General features: G+C 47.1%; 2 protein-coding genes across 2 annotated transcripts; one reads left to right on the top strand and one right to left on the bottom strand.

Moving 5' to 3' along the window:
• Positions 1 to 259: 259 nt before the first annotated feature.
• On the top strand, positions 260 to 10,632 carry neil3 (nei-like DNA glycosylase 3). The gene is made up of 10 exons (XM_062549132.1): positions 260 to 443; positions 782 to 888; positions 1,083 to 1,217; positions 1,897 to 2,110; positions 2,510 to 2,584; positions 3,272 to 3,438; positions 5,753 to 5,919; positions 6,583 to 6,973; positions 7,739 to 7,916; positions 9,111 to 10,632. The coding sequence occupies exons 1-10, from the start codon at positions 339 to 341 to the stop codon at positions 9,291 to 9,293; spliced, it is 1,722 nt and encodes a 573-aa protein (XP_062405116.1). The 5' UTR covers positions 260 to 338; the 3' UTR covers positions 9,294 to 10,632.
• A 146-nt stretch (positions 10,633 to 10,778) lies between these two features.
• aga (aspartylglucosaminidase) lies at positions 10,779 to 20,135 on the bottom strand. Its single transcript, XM_062549008.1, has 9 exons — positions 19,919 to 20,135; positions 18,825 to 18,978; positions 17,970 to 18,082; positions 17,037 to 17,149; positions 15,076 to 15,190; positions 13,262 to 13,337; positions 12,935 to 13,042; positions 12,466 to 12,599; positions 10,779 to 11,058 (listed from the first exon to the last, which is right to left on the bottom strand). The coding sequence occupies exons 1-9, from the start codon at positions 20,025 to 20,027 to the stop codon at positions 10,958 to 10,960; spliced, it is 1,023 nt and encodes a 340-aa protein (XP_062404992.1). The 5' UTR covers positions 20,028 to 20,135; the 3' UTR covers positions 10,779 to 10,957.
• Between the last annotated feature and the right edge of the window lie 477 nt (positions 20,136 to 20,612).

Here is a 20,612-nt window from a genome sequence, read left to right as displayed (position 1 = left end):
AGACTAGCATATCATAGCCTACATAAATTATTTGTATTGATGGTGAATGGCTTTTCTATACAATTTTAAATATCTGAAACAGGGGACTAGTCTTAAAATGAGAGAGATGAGCCTTGACCAGTGAACACACAAGTCTGCGAAGGGCGAAGGCTTCTCAATCATAAGCCATTCTTATACAATTTGCAGTCGGCAAACAGCGCATGTGCAGGAAGCATTCTTGTGCAACGAGCAGATGCGCATGTGCACATTCGATTCATCTGGCGGGCGAAGTAGGCTGACATTTATCTTCTGATCTGCTCATTAAATTAGCGTACGTTGTGTATTTGGATATTTTCGAAATGGTGGAGGGTCCAGGCTGTACTTTGAACGGAGAAAAGATCCGCTCAAGGGTTCAGAAAGGACAACGTGTCAAGGAAATTCGCGGTGGAGCAACACCGACTTCGGTAAGTTACACAAGCTAATTGTTATGCAGCCTGCAGGTTAGCCACAACAACTGATCCACAACTGTATTGTAGGCTACTGGTAGCTTACAGTACTTTGTAATGTACTCGTTGTTACCAAATATTTTAACGACGCTCATGTGACCACATGTGTTGGTAGGCTAATCATACGATCATTTTCTCGAATATCAGCATAACAGTATGCTCTCTAAGGTGCATAACATTGGGTTCAAGCACACATGTTTTCGTGGTCGATGGTCATTGACCAGTCGTAGAGTAGACTAGCAAGCAAGCCTTTCGGTGGCATGAGCTGTTGTAACCTGAATGAATCTGATTTGTAGATAGAAAATGTCAGAAGCTCGTACCAAGTCTTCGGTGGATGCTCGTACACTGGGGTGGACACCTTGGGAAAAGAGCTGTTCCTGTACTTTGGAGAGAGGGCGCTCAGGTAAGCGTTGCCTTTCCACGGTGCTCTAAAATATCATTGTTTGCACGGTGTATAGCCTATGCTATGGCATAACCATAGACTGTAAAATAACACTGTAAGCATGCAGAGCGTGCACCTGATTTATAATCTTGAATTATTTCATAATCTAGAACAAGGACACCTCTGTATTTGTGTGTACTGAATGCTCTCTGCAGGGTCCACTTCGGCATGAACGGCTCTATGCGGATCAACCCAACAGAGCGGAAGGACCAGAGGGGGTCTGTGCCGGGGCTGGTGCTGCAGCTCACCAATGACTGCATCTGCTTCTACGACTCCACCGTGGAGATCAGGTACATACCCTAGCGATAACACACACACACACACACACACACACACACACACACACACACACACACACACACACACAGATATACATACATCCATCAGTGTCTAGATCGCTCCTCTAGTGTGTGTTTTATCCAGCCTAAAGAAGCTGGGAGCAGCTCTCTGCTTGTGGTCTTCGGCCATATGATGTGTGTGGGTTTTTAACTATCACAACTTCACATTAACTGGAATTACGCTCTGCTTATAAGGGAAGGCCGATCTGCTTGGGGTTGGCTGGGGCGTTTAGATCACAGAGAGGTTGAACAGGAAGACACACTCACTCGCAGATCAATACTTGCGTTTGCACCTCTAATGGAGTTTTCCCTTGGCCCCTGCTCTGAGCTCTGACGTGCCTTGAGACAATATCAATTGTTTATTTGTCGTTGTTGTTGTTATTCTTTTCCATGAAATTGATTTGTACTGAGACACACACACACACAAGCAATTTTGTCATTTAAGCAATGATTTGTGGAATTGTAGGCTTGCCATGATGACCAAATTAACAGGTGTCTTTGTGTTGTCCTGGTGGCGTTGTGGGTACCTGTCTGTCGATCTGTGTGTGTGTGTGTGTGTGTGTGTGTGTGTGTGTGTGTGTGTGTGTGTGTGTGTGTGTGTGTGTGTGTGTGTGTGTGTGTGTGTCGGCAGGCTTACAGCTGACTGTGAGCAGAGAGTGCAAGCGATGGAGAGTCTGGACGTGTGCTCTCAGAAGTTCAGCGCGTGGCGTGCGGAGGAGGTGGTGAGGGCAGAGAGCGGGCGCATGCTCTGTGACGTGCTGCTGGACCAGGCCGTGCTGCCCGGCGTGGGCAACATCATCAAGAACGAGGCGCTCTTCGACAGCGGCCTCCATCCTGCCGTCAAGGTAGCCGGCGCCACACAAACCACTTCTGTCCTGTCCCTCAGTGGGTGTCCTGAGGCCTGTGCTGCTGGGTGAAATTAGTATAGGAGGTGGCTACTCTCGCCTCAGCCACCACCATGTCTCAGTGTTGTCCTCCAGCACATTGTCTGTCATTGACACACACTTCCTTACACTTTTAGCAGGAGTTAAAGGGGAAAAAAACAGATAGCGCTTTCAAGCAGGCGCGGGGGCGGGTCTTATTTTTCTGTTTTCCGGACATAAACTCCTCTAGTGACGATGATTTAACCCCTTTCTACATAGATGAATCTACACACACACACACACACACACACACACACACACACACACACACACACACACACACAGATCTAGCTCATTCAGATTCTGAATGTCATGTCACAGGTGTCCCAGCTGTACAGTGAGCAAGTCCGCCATCTGGTCAAAATGACGCGGGACTTCACGTTGCTGTTTTATAAGGTATGATTGGGACTTCACATTGCTGTTTTATAAGGTATGGGTAGGACTTCACAGTGCTGTTTTATAAAGTAGGCATGGGACTTCACATTGCTGTTTTATAAGGTAGGCAATAGGCATGGGTTTGGACTGGAGCTAGTAAACCTTCAAATGAAATGAGGACAGTTGTTCATATTTCCTACATTTGATGGACTGAAGTTGTGGTATGATCCCAAGTAGCTGTAAGGTAGAAAAGTGCAACATAATGCCTGTATTAATTAACCCTTCATATCCATGGTGTTTGATTCTAGGATCCTGTGTAGGACTTTGACATGTGTGAGAACTGTATCCAAGAAAGTCAAAGATGATTCTGCGCACCAGAGAGCTCCTATTCACAGTGTTTATTATTAGTGACGTTTTGAGCCGTGTGACTTCCTGAGACTCGTCTTTGGCTTTCTTGGATACTGGTACGAGATCCTGCACTCATCCACAATTGGCTTTGGGATACGCCTGGCCTTGCACCACCTTTATTTGTGAGATGCTATATAGAACATGTACACCAGGCCATACAACATGTACACTATACAGTACCATAGGACATGTACACCATGCTATATGATATGTTCACTCTGCATGTATCATTGCTAGAGCTCCATTTTGATTGATTGATTTCTTTTCCATGCACTATGGCTTGGGGCTGTGTGTGTCTAGTGTCGGAAGACTGGCTCCGCCCTCTCCAAGCATTACAAAGTCTACAAGCGTCCACAGTGTGGCCAGTGCAGCGGGAACATCACAGTCTGTCGCCTAGGCGATAACGGCAGGATGACTTACTACTGTCAGCACTGTCAGAAAGCTGACCCCAACCTATTGAACATCAGGTGAGCTGTAGACACACACGCACACATACACACAGACACAGACACATGCAGATCAATTTGTATTCACACATAAAAACATACATTTACATACATAATTCATTGTCTACCACGCACTGGTACATACACACACACACTCACTGAAACAGTCTTGTACATACATAATTGATGGTCTGGCACACACTTGTGTAGTCCCATTTGGCCGATGGCTTACTGATCTGGAATGATGGGGATAATAGCAGTGCATTGATTAAGTCATTTTAGCACTGTCATGCTTTATGTTGGTCATTTTAGCACTGTCATTCTTTTATACTGGTCATTTTAGCACTGTCATGCTATCCACCTTATTCCTTAACCCGGAAATATGTATCATTCCGTTACTGTTTTCAACTTCCGTTCATTCTGTTTACATGTGCGTTCTCGGTAGCTTACTAAAATATGCTTCAACTTCGATTTCTTTTGAAATGTTGACAATTCTGCCCTCGGCATGGATATACTACATCATATTTAACCAATATAAAATAGAGAAGTTTACTTTTATATGCGTTATGATAAGTTAAGCACTGTCAACAGTCACGTTAAAATAGATACAACGCAGCCTCGCCGGAAACAGATAACCGTTTTCGGTGCCATGGCGACCCCCATTGTTGGCTACGGAATAAGGTGGATACGCTGGTCATTTTAGCAGTGTCATGCTGGCCTCAGTATTCAGGACAGCAATAACTCTGTGAGCAGCACAGTCTGACCCAGGGATGGCCGTGGCTTCAGTCTCCTCCAGATAGCACCGTGTGTGTCCGTGGGGTACAGAAGGAGATTGGAGCTGTTGGTTAGTTAGTGTGTTCAGATCGATATATACGGCCTTTTGGGCCTCCACCATCGACTTCAAGGCAACGCTGCCTGGAAGGCGTTAGGGTTAGAGTTAGAGTTAGAGTTAGGTTTGGCAGCGCGGTCTTGAAGTGGACGGTGGAGGCCCAAAAGACCATAAAGCCTTCTGCCCAAGGTTAACTCCTCCTGTTTAAAGACTTTGTTCTCACTTCTGCCTCTGTTTACATCTCGGTCCATTAACTGGCTCTCTGCTCAACAATTGGACCAATTCAATAAAAAAAAAAACTCTAAAGCCTGAAAGAAAGAAAAAAATATCACTGAAGTCTGGAGGATCCACTTGTGCAATATTCTGCATCCATAATGCGGAACACTCCGGAATGGATCAGTGTGAGGAACACTCCGGAATGGATCTGTGTGTTCCGGTCATTGCCCTTTGGTCCATTGGGGTCTGGCAGATGGACAGCTGCTCAATGCCTCCTGTGCTCCACACCACTGGCTGTGCTTGGCCTGCCCCATCAGCAGCTCTCTGGCTGGACAGTGGCTTAATTTATTCATTGTCCTCATTAAAGCGTAATCTATTAAACTATTGCTTAAACGAGGGCTTTTGGCAGCGCTGGTTTTGCTTCAATCTAATTGTCATTTTTAAGGCTCTGTGGATCTGGTGCTGAGATGGCTCTGAACAGAAACACACACACACACTCACACTCACACTCACACTCACACTCACACTCACACTCACACTCACACTCACTCAGAGCTGAGTGTGGAGTTGAAGTCCTACCACACACACACAGAGCTGAGAGAGGGGGTTGAAGTCCTACCCCCCCCAGACACACACAGAGCTGAGAGTGGAAGTTTCTTTAATTTTTCAGCTTTTGACTCATATAGTACCTGTATACACACAAATATTTCTCACCAGCAGCACACACACACACACACACACACACACACACACACACACACACACACACACACACACACACACACACACACACACACACACACACACACACTCTCACTCACACAGATGGATCTCGCGGAATATTTAATCTGAAGTTTCGTCCCTGTTTATCACCCAACTTTCCCAACACTGTGGTGGTGATCGAGAGTTTCCATATAGCTCTGATACACCCATTAATAGTGCTCCATGAAGCAGTCACAACAGGCCTGAGAGATGGCCTTCTTCATCTGGCTCCTCCTCACTGACACTTCTGCTTTACTCTCCAGCCGTAATGAATGTGTGGATGCACAGATCTGTGGCACATTACTTGTAGTGCCCGATGCGTCTTTAATACGACACGTTGGCATTATTAATGTCGTGTCTTGGGCCCGTTCTGCTCATTTCTAGAGTGTCTTCAAGCTTGCTTTTTCAGAGACATTCATTAATGTACGATTAATGGGTCATTGTTGCGGGTGTCGGTACAGTACACACTGCTCTGATTGGACACTGGACAGCGTTATCAATCAAGCTCTTTTGGATGCTTTTTTTTAGCAAACTCCCCACCAGGAACACTCTGATTGGCTGGGCTTACCAGGGAGGCGGGAACAATGACCATGTAGCGAAGAAGGAGGAAGAGGAGTGGGCCTGTAACCTCTGCACCCTCATCAACCGACCAATCAGCAAGTCCTGCGAGGCCTGTCTGACCCCGCGACCTGAGGGTGAGTGCTGATTGGGCGGTTAGATTCAGAGCCTCATTGTCTGCTGCGAGAAGCATTTTTGCTGTAACTTCCTAAAAAGACTCTTTCCAGACAATGTGGATTACCTCAAGGGATCCTCTCTTTGGGTCCCATAGCTGTTTAATATGCACACAGTGGTGGTGGCTGATTAGCCTAAAGCAGAAAAAACACGCTCTTAATTTTGCTGAGAAATATACCCTCGGTCTGGAATTGTTTAAATTCAGTACTAATCAGCAAGCTTGTGGGAATCCTTTAGGTGGTGATGGGGAAAGTGCTGTGTGTGAATCCCATGCAGATAAGCTTCAACTTTATCAGCTCTCACCAGAAACTTTTGCCACTTCATGTTGTGTCTGGTGTAGTACAGTAATTTCCTGTATTGTAGTATGTACTACAGTAACTACAGTAATTTCCTGTGTATCAGCCGCATTGTGTATAAGCCGCAGGATAGTGTTTTATACAGGTTAAAAGAAACAAACCATATCAATACCACATTAACTGCCCTTGTGTATTAACCTCATAGCTGAAGAAATTTAGCAAAATCAATGTATAAGCCGCGGCTAATAGTTTAAATTACAGCACCATCAAATGCCCCTGCCTGTGTGAGCACCTCTCGCTGACACACCCTGCTGTGTCTCCTATCTGCAGTTCCACCTCCAGGCCAGCGGGAGGAGCAGTGTGAGGCGGCGGCGTTCTCCCAGCACCTGATGAAGTACCCGTGCAACTCGTTCAGAAAGCCTGCCCAGGAGCTGAAGCTGAACCGCCGCGCTGCGTTCGGCCACACCACCCTCGTGCTGTCTGACCTCAGCACAGCGCCCCCTGCTGGCACCACCACCGCCACCACAGCGCCGCTCACCTGTAGCGGCAGCCCAGCGCAGAGCGCCGCGTGGGTAGGGAGCCACGGCAACGGCCTCAGGAGGGCGGGGTCGATGACCGGCCGGGACGGATCGTACGCCCAGCCGAGCAAGCGGGTCAGAACGGACAGCGGGTCGGTTCTGGTCAATCACACGGCGTCCAACTCCCAACACGGCTCCGTCAGGTGAGTGGATTACATCAGTGTGCACCCCTCACCTGAGTGTGTCTGACTGATGAGGAGAGTATCAAGAGGAATATGGAGATTATGAAAAGGGCTGAATGTGAGCCTCATGTAACGTCCACATTCCAGCTAAACAAGACCAAATCCTAGCTTAGCTTTCCCTTGACCACAACTGGACACACACTGCTGAGATGGACTCTGCGGCGGCAGTGGTGGTGGTGGTGGTGGTGGTGGTGATGATGAAGAGGATGAGGAGGAGGAGGGTGTAGTGATGGTGACGATGATAAGAAGGGAGTAGTGATGATGATGATTATGGTGATGATGAGGAGGAGGGTGTAGTGATGATGATGAGGAGGAGGAGGGTGTAGTGATGGTGATGATGATGAGAAGGGAGTAGTGATGATGATGATGAGGAGGAGGTGGAGGAGGATGAGGAGGGTGTAGTGATGATGATGATGAGGAGGAGGGTGTAGTGATGGTGACGATGATGAAAAGGGGGTAGTGATGACGGATGATGACGATGATGATGATGATGATGATGATGATGATGATGACGATGAGGAGGAGGGTGTAGTGATGATGACGATGAGGAGGGTGTAGTGATGATAGTGATGCTGTTTGTGTGTGTGCAGAGCTATGACAGTATGGTGACTCATTCCTAGTGTCACAAACTGAATGAACAAACAGATCAGTTTTTAAGTGAACAGACTAAATCAGTGCGATCGCATGAAAGCTTCTTACTTCCTCTTCCTGTTCCGATGTCACCAGCACCCCTCCGGCCAAACGGAAGCAAGACGGCGGCCACTCCTCCCCTCCCAGAATTCCTAGCTGTGCGTCTCACGGCCGGCCCTGCGTGCTGCGCGTGGTCAACAAGGACGGGGAGAACCGCGGACGCCAGTTCTACTGCTGCGCTCTCCCACGCGAGACCAAGTGCAACTTCTTTGAGGTGAGTCTGGCCAGAGGTGACCAGGGTCAGGACGGACCGTAGGAGTGGGAGGACCAGATTACAGTACAGAAAAGGCCTGTTAGGATGAGATGCACAGTAGGTTATATCCAGTTACACACACACACACACACACATTTCATTAGTCAGCTGAAGGGCTAGCTGAGGAGATGCTAAGGCTGTCCTGTTGTTCCTCTGGAGGATCCCATATCCAGAACTGCCCCATTAGCGCATGGTTTTATGGCTAATAGCTCAAGTGCTACAGGATCCTAAGGGAGGGACTTGAGGAGGATCCCATATCCAAAACTTCTCCTTTGGCACAGTCAAGTGCTTCCTGGTGCTGCACACACAGACTGGCGTGTTCATCAGACTGGTGTGTCTATCAGACGCCGCCTCTGGCTCATCGTGAGCTCAGACAGTAAAGGGTGTGGGGGGGGGTGTGGGGGGGGGGGTCCCTGTCTGGTCCCTGTGTGGTCCCTGTGCAGTCCCTGTGCAGTACCTTCCAATGGCCTCTAGGGGGAACTGTGATCCCTGTTGTTAGACACTCAAATCAACTTCACATCTGCTGCATTCTGTTATCCCAGTTAAATATGGAGGGAACCTTCTCAGACATCCTGCTGGTCTCTCCACCTGTGCACACTCAGAAGGTCTTATACTCTGTGACTGAGTGGGGGCAGGAGATTTCTCTGACAATGAATGGGGCTGAGACCCATATGGATGTGGATGTTGTCATCAGTGTTAAGGGAACAGACAGCACCCCACATTTATGTACCATCCCTGCAGAATGAGGACGTGGCCAGACTACAGTAATGTCCTGTGTATTAGCTGCATTGTGTATAAGCTGCAGGACAGTTTCGTGCAAGTTAAAAGAAACAAAACCATGTCAATACCATATTGATACCATGGGACATGCAGCACATTTTGCTCTCTCACTAATTCTCTGTACCTCCTCTTCTCTTCCTCCTTTTTTGTCCATCTCCCTCTCTTCCTCCTCTCCTCCCCATGGTGGTGTTCCCTCACTCTCTCTCTTCCTCCTCTCCTCCCCATGGTGGTGTTCCCTCACTCTCTCTCTTCCTCCTCTCCTCCCCATGGTGGTGTTCCCTCACTCTCTCTCTTCCTCCTCTCTTCCCCATGGTGTTCCCTCACTCTCCCTCTTCCTTCTCTCCTCCCCACGGTGGCGTGCTCCCTTGTTCCCAGTGGGCGGACCTGCACTTCCCCATGTGTCAGCACAGTAGGCGGAGCCTGATGCGGACGGTGCTGAAGCTGGGCCCTAATAACGGCCGTAACTTCTACACCTGCCCCATGAAGAGGGGTCAGCAGTGCGACTTCTTCCAGTGGGCAGAGGACGGCCCGGGGGTCAGCATCCTGCCTGGCTGCTAAGACAATACACACACACACACACACACACACACACACACACACACACACACCTGCAGAAATGTGCATGGACAGCATCTTTGGCTGAAATGACAGACACACACACACACACAACCATCTACAGAAACATAGATGGACAGTATGATTTTTTCCCTCCCTCCCACACACTCCCATATGTCACCACAAAGAGCCACCAAAGACTTTAGGAGTGTGTTCCGGTTTCTGTTTTGGGTGTGTTTTTCTGTTTCAAGAAGAATGAGAATAATAATGATGTTAATGAATATTCTGCGCTGTTATGTTATCAGGCGTAGCGCTGACCGTTGTTTGATGCCCTGGGCAGTCGAGAGCACTCAGCGTGAGCCGCCGTATCACAAGAGCAGCACACAGAGCTCCCGTGGGGACTGAGCACGGTTGGCTCCGTTTAAAATGACACACACACACACACACACACACACACACGTTTAAAATGCCAAACTGGAGGGGCACGGGGTGGAACGGCCCCTCACGTAGTGGTGGCAGGTTGTCATTCTGACAGAACACACACACACACACACACACACACACACACACACACACACACACACACACACACACACACACACACACACACACACACACACACACACAAAGTCACACCCTCCACTGGTCTGACTAGCAATGTATGACGTGCTACTGGTTGAGGAAGGACACAGTCTTCAACTCACGATGGACAACGTGACTGGACTGGACTGGACTGGGCTATTTCAGAGGCATGAACACTCTGCAAACACAAGGACACTTGGTCCTAAATCCTTTGAATTATACACCGTTGGCCCTGCTTTGGGTTTTGGATTCTGTGAAAGCCTGCAAACTACACTGATGGGCCATCTGGGCTGTGCTACTGATTGAATGGAACACATGCAGGCGGACATGTTGGAGAACACGAGTCTAGGCTGCCCTGGAGAACACGAGTCGAGGCTGCCCTGGAGAACACGAGTCTAGGCTGCCCAGGAGAACACGAGTCTAGGCTGCCCTGGAGAACACCAGTCTAGGCTGCCCTGGAGAACACCAGTCTAGGCTGCCAAGGACTCACAGACTGATCTAGCCTAAGGTGGGCCCTTGCCACACTCATTGCTGTCCATTGCATTGGTATGATCCACGTCATTACGAGCATCACTGTTGCAAACAGATCCTGATGGAAGACCACCCAGTCTTCTTTCTTTCAAACATTGCGACTGTGTGTGTTTGAAATAATGAATAATGTAGTAACTTGAGTCGAAATGACAATGTACAGCCAGGCTCATCTGGCAGCTCAGACACATTTTAACCAACTGCATTAACTGAACAATTCAAAATTCATACCAATAAAGCTAAAACATATCAGATTACTTTTGCATTGACATACTGCTTAAGTTAAGTTAATATGTTGCTACCATTATATTGATGATGAATCACATGCAAGAGAACAGAAAATTAGCATTTTTAATAATAATGAAAAAAAGATTGGCTATTGTAAAAAACAGTTTATTTAAAACATTAATGCGGTAGGTAAAAGGCAGTTACACAATTTTTACAATTTCATTTAAAAAAATAAATCAACAGTTACTTTACAGCTCCACGTAACAAAGATAAGCCATCTGCTCGGCACTCGGGGGCTCAGAAGCAGTCCACCTGGGGGTTGGGGGGGATCAGAAGCAGTCCACCTTCTTCAGGAGGGGGCTGTTGGTCAGGGGGGTGGACACCATGTAGGAGAACTGAGTGAATCCGGGCACGCGGTTGCAGGCTGCACCTGTGGAATATTTGGACAAGGATTAGGCATCGCAGGGATTAGCAGATTATCAGAGCGCCCGTTCCCACTCCAGTCTGCAGATGTGTGTGTGTGTGCTTAGTTCTGAACCCACATATCCACTCCAGTCTAGAGATGCATGTGTGTGCTTTAGTTCTGAACTCACATACATCCTCCAGTCTAGAGATGTGTGTGTCTAGAGGTGTGTGTGTGTGTGTGTGTGTGTCTAGAGGTGTGTGTGTGTGTGTGTGTGTGTGTGTGTTAGTTCTGATCTCTCTCTCTTGTTCGTCTTGCTCCTCTTCCCTTGCTCTCTCTCTCCCCCTCTCCCTCGTTCCAATCTTATTTTCTCTCCTGCTCCTCTCTCTCTCTCTCCCTCTCCCTCGTTCCATTCTTATTTTCTCTCCTGCTCCTCTCTCTCTCTTTCTCTCTCTCTCTCTCTCCCTCTCCCTCGTTCCATTCTTATTTTCTCTCCTGCTCCTCTTTGACATGAGGCAGTGTAGCAGCATCAATGCATTAACTTCTGTAGAGATTTCTCTTCCCTCTCCGTCCCTGGTCATTCCCCTCTCTCCTCGCTGTGCCCTCACACTCTCTCACACACACACACACACACACACACACACACACACTGTCACTGTGTGAGCTCACTGGAGGTTTCAAATGCTTCCCTGATATCCAGCCTGCAGGGCAGTTTTGTAAGTGTTCACTCAGGTTTCTTATCCGCTTTCACACACACACACACACACAAACACACAAAGAGGGATGGTTCCTCTTCCACACAGACACACACAGGGATGTTTCCTCTTGTACACACACACACACACACGGATGTTTCCTCTTGTACATACACACACACGTTTCCTCTTTTACATACAGTGATATTTCCTCTTTTACACACACACACACACACACACACACGGATGTTTCCTCTTGTACATACACACACACACGTTTCCTCTTTTACATACAGTGATGTTTCCTCTTCTACACACACACAAACTTTTACATACACACACACACACACACACACACACACACACACACACACACACACAGGGACGTTTCCTCTTTTACACAGACACACACACAGGGATGTTTCTTCTTTTACACACACACACACACACACACACACACACACACACACACACAGGGATGTTTCCTGTTTTACACACACAAATTACAATCCACTTGCTCATGAACACAAGTTGAAATGTATCTGCATATGATCACAGCTCTATTACAGATTTGAAAAAAATCAACAACCAAACAATAACTCAAGCTTTTTCCATCCCTCCAGCTGGACAGAGAAGGGCACATTATGATGGAGAGACTTTGCAGGGCCCTTCCTGGCGGTGGGAGCCCAGTAAATAAATTGGTTTTGCAGATAAAATATGGTCGGTCGCACCCACTCACCGTACTCTCCTTGGATGTTGGCACAGATGACGGCCCCAAAGAACCCTGGGTAGTACGTCTTGATTCTGGTCAGGGCAGCTTTACACGCACCGGACGGATCCATGCCTCCTCTCATCAACTCCACAGCCAGGAAGCTGCATGGCAGGAGGGGAGAGAGAAGACAGAACGCTGTGTCAGAATTCAGCAAGTAAGAAAACAACACAGACTGTAGTTGTGGAGGGGAGAGTTGAAAACAACACAGACTGTAGTTGTGGAGGGGAGAGTTGAAAACAACACAGACTGTAGTTGTGGAGGGGAGAGTTGAAAACAACACAGGCTGTAGCTGTGGACGGGAGAGTTGAAAACAACACAGGCTGTAGCTGTGGACGGGAGAGTTGAAAACAACACAGGCTGTAGCTGTGGAGGGGTGAGTTGAAAACAACATGAACAAATACACAGATACGTAGGTGGAGATCAAGGTGACAAAAACCTGGGCAGGAAACGCATCATCACATCCCCATCACCAGTGGCAGCGGCTCCTCCCACAGTGCTGTCTGCATACGACCCTGCACCAGCAATCGGAGAGTCCCCTACTCGCCTGACACACACACACACACACACACACACACACAACATACACATGCATGAGCAACTGACAGAAGGGAGGAGTGCCCCAAATATTCACGCATTTACACACACACACAAACACGCACACACACACACGAGCCAGATAGAATAAAACTACATGCAGGTCAAGTTGCTCTGTTCTCTGTATAAAACACACACAGGTGCACACACAGTTAGAATAGACTCATACCCAGGAACTTTATGCCTCGCTCCATTGGTCGATGTCCCAGCTGCCACATTCCTATTTGGACCAACCACAACCATTCCTGCAGAGGACAGAAGCCAATCATAGCTTTGCCTGGTAACTGCTTAGCACACCACAGCTATCTAAAGAGGATAGGTCTGGATTGCATTGGTAGATTTTACACCTCACACAATTGAGAATGATGTAGATTTCAACATCAAAATATTGTCATATTTAATTATGTTTCAAAATTTCTTTTTGCAGATTAATAACGTAATCAATCAATTTATCTATCTATCTATCTATCTATCTATCATACTGTATATTAGTACAATAAGAGGACATTCTGATATTGCATTTTCTGTGTGAATTAGGCAGTGGTCCCAGAGTGCTTAGGTGTGCCCCGGTACCGATGGTGTCGTGTGAGTGGATGTGCTGGTACCGATGGTGTCGTGTGAGTGGATGTGTGCTGCTACCGATGGTGTCGTGTGAGTGGATGTGAGTGGATGTGTGCTGCTACCGATGGTGTCGTGTGAGTGGATGTGTGCTGGTACCGATGGTGTCGTGTGAGTGGATGTGTGCTGCTACCGATGGTGTCGTGTGAGTGGATGTGTGCTGCTACCGATGGTGTCGTGTGAGTGGATGTGTGCTGCTACCGATGGTGTCGTGTGAGTGGATGTTCTGGTACCGATGGTGTCGTGTGAGTGGATGTGTGCTGCTACCGATGGTGTCGTGTGAGTGGATGTGTGCTGCTACCGATGGTGTCGTGTGAGTGGATGTTCTGGTACCGATGGTGTCGTGTGAGTGGATGTGTGCTGCTACCGATGGTGTCGTGTGAGTGGATGTGTGCTGCTACCGATGGTGTCGTGTGAGTGGATGTGTGCTGCTACCGATGGTGTCGTGTGAGTGGATGTGTGCTGCTACCGATGGTGTCGTGTGAGTGGATGTTCTGGTACCGATGGTGTCGTGTGAGTGGATGTGTGCTGCTACCGATGGTGTCGTGTGAGTGGATGTTCTGGTACCGATGGTGTCGTGTGAGTGGATGTGTGCTGCTACCGATGGTGTCGTGTGAGTGGATGTGTGCTGCTACCGATGGTGTCGTGTGAGTGGATGTGTGCTGCTACCGATGGTGTCGTGTGAGTGGATGTTCTGGTACCGATGGTGTCGTGTGAGTGGATGTGTGCTGCTACCGATGGTGTCGTGTGAGTGGATGTTCTGGTACCGATGGTGTCGTGTGAGTGGATGTGTGCTGCTACCGATGGTGTCGTGTGAGTGGATGTGTGCTGCTACCGATGGTGTCGTGTGAGTGGATGTGTGCTGGTACCGATGGTGTCGTGTGAGTGGATGTTCTGGTACCGATGGTGTCGTGTGAGTGGATGTGTGCTGGTACCGATGGTGTCGTGTGAGTGGATGTTCTGGTACCGATGGTGTCGTGTGAGTGGATGTGTGCTGGTACCGATGGTGTCGTGTGAGTGGATGTTCTGGTACCGATGGTGTCGTGTGAGTGGATGTGTGCTGGTACCGATGGTGTCGTGTGAGTGGATGTTCTGGTACCGATGGTGTCGTGTGAGTGGATGTGTGCTGGTACCGATGGTGTCGTGTGAGTGGATGTTCTGGTACCGATGGTGTCGTGTGAGTGGATGTGTGCTGGTACCGATGGTGTCGTGTGAGTGGATGTGTGCTGCTACCGATGGTGTCGTGTGAGTGGATGTGTGCTGGTACCGATGGTGTCGTGTGAGTGGATGTTCTGGTACCGATGGTGTCGTGTGAGTGGATGTGTGCTGCTACCGATGGTGTCGTGTGAGTGGATGTTCTGGTACCGATGGTGTCGTGTGAGTGGATGTCCAGGGCGGTGCGGTTCTGCTCGGCTCTCCTCATCTCCTCCACACTGGGCTTGTAGGGCCCGCAAGAACTTCTGGGATCAGGAGACACGTTCTGTGAGAGATGGAAAAGTGGGTTACTGCTGTTGATGATTCCACCAGCCATAGAGATACAGAGAACGCACGCAGGCACGCACGCACGCAGGCACGCAGGCACGCACGCACGCACGCACGCACGCACGCACGCAGCTCTGGTGGAACCGCTTGGGAAATGATGCAGACACAACGTTAAAATAGACGCAGCAATTGAAGAGTGAGTCAGAGATCCTCTCAGACTATATTTACACTAGAAATGATGAAAACTTTCTTTTAGAAAATGATTTAAGGCAATGAGCCCAGAGCAACTGAAAACTGTGGAGTTACTAGAAAGAATTAAGAGAGATGTTCAAAGAATGACTTCATCTCCGTAACAGATTTGTGTACAAAGCTCTTTCGACATACTGAATCACTTTTTCATTCGGCTTTTGGGAATCTTGATGACAGCTGTAGTTTTTCTTATCTCTTTTCTTGTTATCTTCCCCTAGAGATTTGCAGTGTTATTTGTTAAAGGTGACTATGTTCGCCACTGGGAAGGGTGTGTGTGTGTGTGTGTGTCTGGCGGGGCAGTGCTGTATTTAATCTGCGCTGGGTGTGAACAGCGGTGTGGGTGAATCATGAGTGGGGAGGGCTGGCCGTCACATCTCAAGAAAAGAGAGAAGGAGAGGGAGAGAGAGAGAAAGAGAGATAGATAGAGGGAGAGCGAGAGAGATAGAGGGAGAGGGACAGAGAGCGGGAGATAAAAAAGAGAGAGGGAGAGAAAGAAAGATAAAAAGAGAAAGAGAGAGGGAGGGAGGGAGAGAGAGAGAGAGAGAGAAGGGGGCTTTGGGAGAGGCAGCATGCAGGGATCTGACGTCCTCTCCCATAATACCCACAATGCATTATTCATTGTGGCATCCTTTCATTGTGCATATTTTAACACACACACACACACATTTCTGAGATTCTGATTAAGTTGATATCCCTCCAAATGTTCAGAGAAAAAGGCTGCATGGATTCACATGCAAATCAGAGTAAACACATACACACACAAACACACACACACACACACACACACTCTTTGGAGCGTGTATTTATTAAAGTGGAGATGATTGTGTGTGTGTGTGTGAGGGGGGGGGGGGGTGTGATAAGGATGATGAAGATTATTATTTACTATCATAATGTTGATGGGCCTGAATGATAACGATTGATTATGTTGATGACAATATCACTCCAGGTCTCCACTGGACAGAATGAGAACAAGAACAACGTCCATAAGGCTGCTCCCGCTCCCGTCTGCTCAGTACTGTGGTCCAGGACCACAGCCAGGCTGGGAGGACCAGATGACCACACACCAGATGACCGTCACATGTAACTGTGCTCAAGACTCCTTTTTAAAGAGGAACTATGCAGGTTTGGCGATTTCGTCGCTGTTTTTGCTTTTACTTTTCGTTTTCGCTCGTCTTACGCTTGCAGGTTTCTCTGCAGAGCTTCCCCTACAGCTTTAGCGTGTATATTTTACAACACTCCTCAATCGGTCAGTCTGCCTTTTCATGAGCATGATCGCAAGGCCCGGTGGCACAAACTTGCAAGCGTGCTTATTCCGCTCACAGGCGCTAGGGGGAAGCGAGACAGCCATCAGTCAAACCCGAATTAAGTCAAATAACCATTCCAATGACTCCGAAGCTGATCAGTCAAGGCAAATGAAACTAAAAAACTAACATAGTTCACCTTTAAATGCTGAACACTTCATATCAGTAGCCGAACACCACCACACAACGCCAACTGCATCTGAGAACTGAGCACACTTCATGGACGCTCGTGCAGAGTGAGGCAGACACGGAGGTGTGATTGGAGGTCGCTGTAGGGGTGGGATGTGTACATACCTTCCGGAAGTTGGGCTGGCAATTTTGTCCCAGCCATTTGGCAAATATGCTCTTGGAGGTGTTGGTCGTGAGGTCTTCGGCTCTGAAGCCCATATTTTGTGCAAACACAGACGCTGCAGACACAAAGGCAATAAGAGCAGGCTTAATGGAGGACTGCACTAAAGGTCCCATCATATTAATCACATGCAATAATCTAATGCTCCAGGGTGCCCTGCACTCCTCCACTGTGTGTGTGTGTGTGTGTGTGTGTGTGTGTGTGTGTGTGTGTGTGCGTGTGTGTGCCCTGCAGTCCTCCACTGGAGGAGATCTCAGGGCCGTCAGTGGCAGCAGGACATGGTGTGTGCTAAACACACACACAGGTGCATCTCAAACAAATAATAATATTGTGGAAAAGCTTATGATTTCCTGTTATTTATTTATTTATGTATGTCTTTAAATCTATTACTATTATTCTAATCTTGATGATTATGGTTTACAGCTCATGGAAATCAAAAATCCAGTATCTCAAAATATTAGAATAAAGAATTTATAATACAGATATGTCATCCTGAGAAGAGCCGTAATCAGTTGATTAAGCCAAAACACCTGAGCCTTTAATCTCTCTGTCTGTGCAGGCAGATGGATTTCCATCATATTCTAATGTTCTGGAATGCACCAGTAAGGCCCACTGTGGCTTCTCATTGGTCCACAGGGACCAATCCACTCCACCACAGACTTCCTCATTCTCTCTTCACAGCCAGTCGTCCATCTTGGCTCTCTTGTGTTTTATTTCCAGACACTAATCTATTCTATAACTGGACTGGTGCAACTGACTGTAGGAGGCAACCAACAGGGAGCCAAGTTTAGATATCCAAAAACAAAAAAGTTGAGGGTTCAATGCCCTGTGTGTGTGTGTGTGTGTGTGTGTGTGTGTGTGTGTATATATATATTTACCCATCTCCCCTGCGAGCAGTGTGTGTGTGGTGTGTTCCATGACGGCACGGGCCACACTGATGGCACTCTTGACCCTGCGCAGATCTGCCACTGCACCCACCTCCATGGTGTCTCTGAAACCATGGAAACGCGCCACCGTAAACCATAATATTCAACATTCAAATTGTTTGATACAAGGACACATTGTTTGCACAGGTTTGCATTACACATTCCATATCAGTTCAAACAGCACACTTTCAAAAAATATGCTGTTTTCCAATTGCTGAGAAAAATGATCCAGGTTTGTTTCAATCAATGACATCAATGGTGGGTAGGACAGTTATTCTAATACAAGATTAGAGATCTACGCATATTGTTGCCTCAGTGTGTACATTTTCAGCAAAAAAAAAATATGTTTTTGTTCAGAAAGGAATATTTTTTTTGAAATACCGACATGAAATACCGGCAATTTTCTAGGACATGCCTATACATAATTCAAAAGACATATCCAAGAACGAAAGATCAGGTTGAAATGTTTGTATGATAGTCATGGGATGGGAGACTGATAGGACAAAAAATGAGAACCTGACCATGATGATGTCGAATTCAATATTGTTTAGTTGAAATGATACAAAATAACCCCAACTTTATTCCAAATGCACAGCACTTATCTACACACACACACACACACACACACACACACACTAGTAATTGAACACATCACTTTGATTGGTTGATGGAACACATCTGTGGTTCTCTCACTACCATGGTTGTACAGTTTAAGCTGTGTTTGAGCTGTGGGACTGTGTGTGCATTCATGGTTATGGTGTGTGTGTGTGTGTGTGTGTGTGTGTGTGTGTGTGTGTGTGTGTTCACCCGTTCATGATCATGGCGTCCAGCGTGGTCTCTCCGGTCTCGTCTGGGCTCCCTCCGTAGCCCACGCTGCCATCGCACTGCTCCCTCTCACACGTCATGCAGCCCTCCTCCACCGCATCCAGCACACTCGCCCCCCTCTGCAGGGCACTCCACGCTACACACACACACACACACACACGTGTATATATATATATATATATATATATATATATATATATATATACACACACACACACACACACACACACATACACACATACACACATACACACATACCGGTACACACACATATACACACACATATACACACACACACACACACACACTCACGTACACGACAGGACAGGACAGGACAGGACAGGACAGGAGCAACACTGATGTTACTGTACCAGGTTTGCCCACTATCAAATGATGTGGAATGTGGAATGGGATGTGGAACATACAACATCACAAACATACTGGCTTACTGTCTGGCATTACTGTCCCTGTCCAATGGTGAGGCTCCTAAATCCCTCAGCCCTCTCACTACACTTCTACTCAGCACAGTTTACGATCTAATAGGCTACACCACAGAATGCAGTACTGAAGCGTAACATATTAAGTAAGTTAATGTGTCACATAAAAGATAAGTCACATAATGAAGGCTGAACGGGTAAACTCTACAATTAAAAGGCCAACTGACTCTTCTAATTAGCTTTGTCTGTCAGAAAACCCTAAAGCCAAGCTTTGCATGACTAACACTACTGAAAGCTAGCTGTATAGGGGCATCCAATGAGTCAATGCTCTTATGATGAAGCAGCTTAATTGGTTATTATGAAGGGAAGACCATGAGGAGGTGGTCAAAGCTGACCGAGTTGTCATCATTAGAGAGCAGAAGCAAAGCAAAATACAAATCTCTGCTGTCAAACTTTAAACGCAAACAGTAAGTGGCACATAGGCTAGAGTCAGTGAGACAATAAAAAAAAAAACGTGAATGACTACTCATAAATGTCTGCATAGAACCAGCGTAGCCGTGTTGAATGAATCTCGGCATTGAGTTTGGTATACCTTCCAGTCATAGATTTAGCTGCTAAGTGTAACGACGAGTTAGTTACCTGCTGCAGTTGCATCTCGGAATGGCCAAGTGTTTATAACTAGAGGGAGTGAAGCTTCCGCAAACAGCGACACAGATAAAGACAGGGCAAGTACATGTAGATAGTACATTTCCAAAGATTTCCTCTATGTTAAGGGCATGTCTGCAAAAGTAGATAAGAAAAGTCGAAAATCAACCTGGGAGTCCTCTACTAACTAGCGGCATGAACTACGGTCTTCAGTAACTTCCTACATTTATCACATGACTGCATGACACAATTTAAAGGGACCACGTTCAAAAAAGGGGGGAAACGAAAAGAAAGAAAGAATGCCTTCTGCTTTTAAAAGTATTGTGCCAGGGATGAGGCGCAAATGAAAGTGTCCAGGTGGGTTTTCGTCCTGTTCATTGTAATGTCTATGTGTTAAATGATTGTGTGGCTTATTAGCCAAGTGCATGCATCCTCGACATGCACTGAGTGTAGAACATGGACCTGTCTCCTGTGACCATGTAGGCTAGGCTAGGCTAGCATTTTGCATAATCTGATTTATTCAAAATATTGGAAATGGACTATAATCAATGTATTTTCTTCTTCTTCTTCTTCTTCTTCTTCTTCTTCTTCTTCTTCTTTTTCTTCTTCTTCTTCTTCTTCTTCTTCTTCTTCTTCTTCTTCTTAATATTGTCCCAAAATAAGATTATCCTAATGAACAAAACAATCT

The sequence above is a fragment of the Sardina pilchardus genome, chromosome 11 (genome assembly GCF_963854185.1).
Source record: "Sardina pilchardus chromosome 11, fSarPil1.1, whole genome shotgun sequence".
Taxonomy (NCBI): Eukaryota; Metazoa; Chordata; class Actinopteri; order Clupeiformes; family Clupeidae; genus Sardina; species Sardina pilchardus.
This window is presented reverse-complemented; position numbering and strand designations above follow the sequence as displayed.

Coding starts and splice junctions, on each gene's coding strand:
- neil3 (XM_062549132.1), top strand. CDS start 339: ATGGTGGAGGGTCCAGGCTGTACTTTGAACGGAGAAAAGATCCGCTCA. Junction 889..1,082: donor TTTGGAGAGAGGGCGCTCAG/GTAAGCGTTGCC, acceptor TGCTCTCTGCAG/GGTCCACTTCGGCATGAACG. Junction 5,920..6,582: donor TCTGACCCCGCGACCTGAGG/GTGAGTGCTGAT, acceptor TCCTATCTGCAG/TTCCACCTCCAGGCCAGCGG.
- aga (XM_062549008.1), bottom strand. CDS start 20,027: ATGTACTATCTACATGTACTTGCCCTGTCTTTATCTGTGTCGCTGTTT. Junction 17,150..17,969: donor ACTGCTCGCAGGGGAGATGG/GTAAATATATAT, acceptor TTGTGTCTGCAG/CGTCTGTGTTTGCACAAAAT. Junction 15,191..17,036: donor GCCAGCCCAACTTCCGGAAG/GTATGTACACAT, acceptor CATCTCTCACAG/AACGTGTCTCCTGATCCCAG.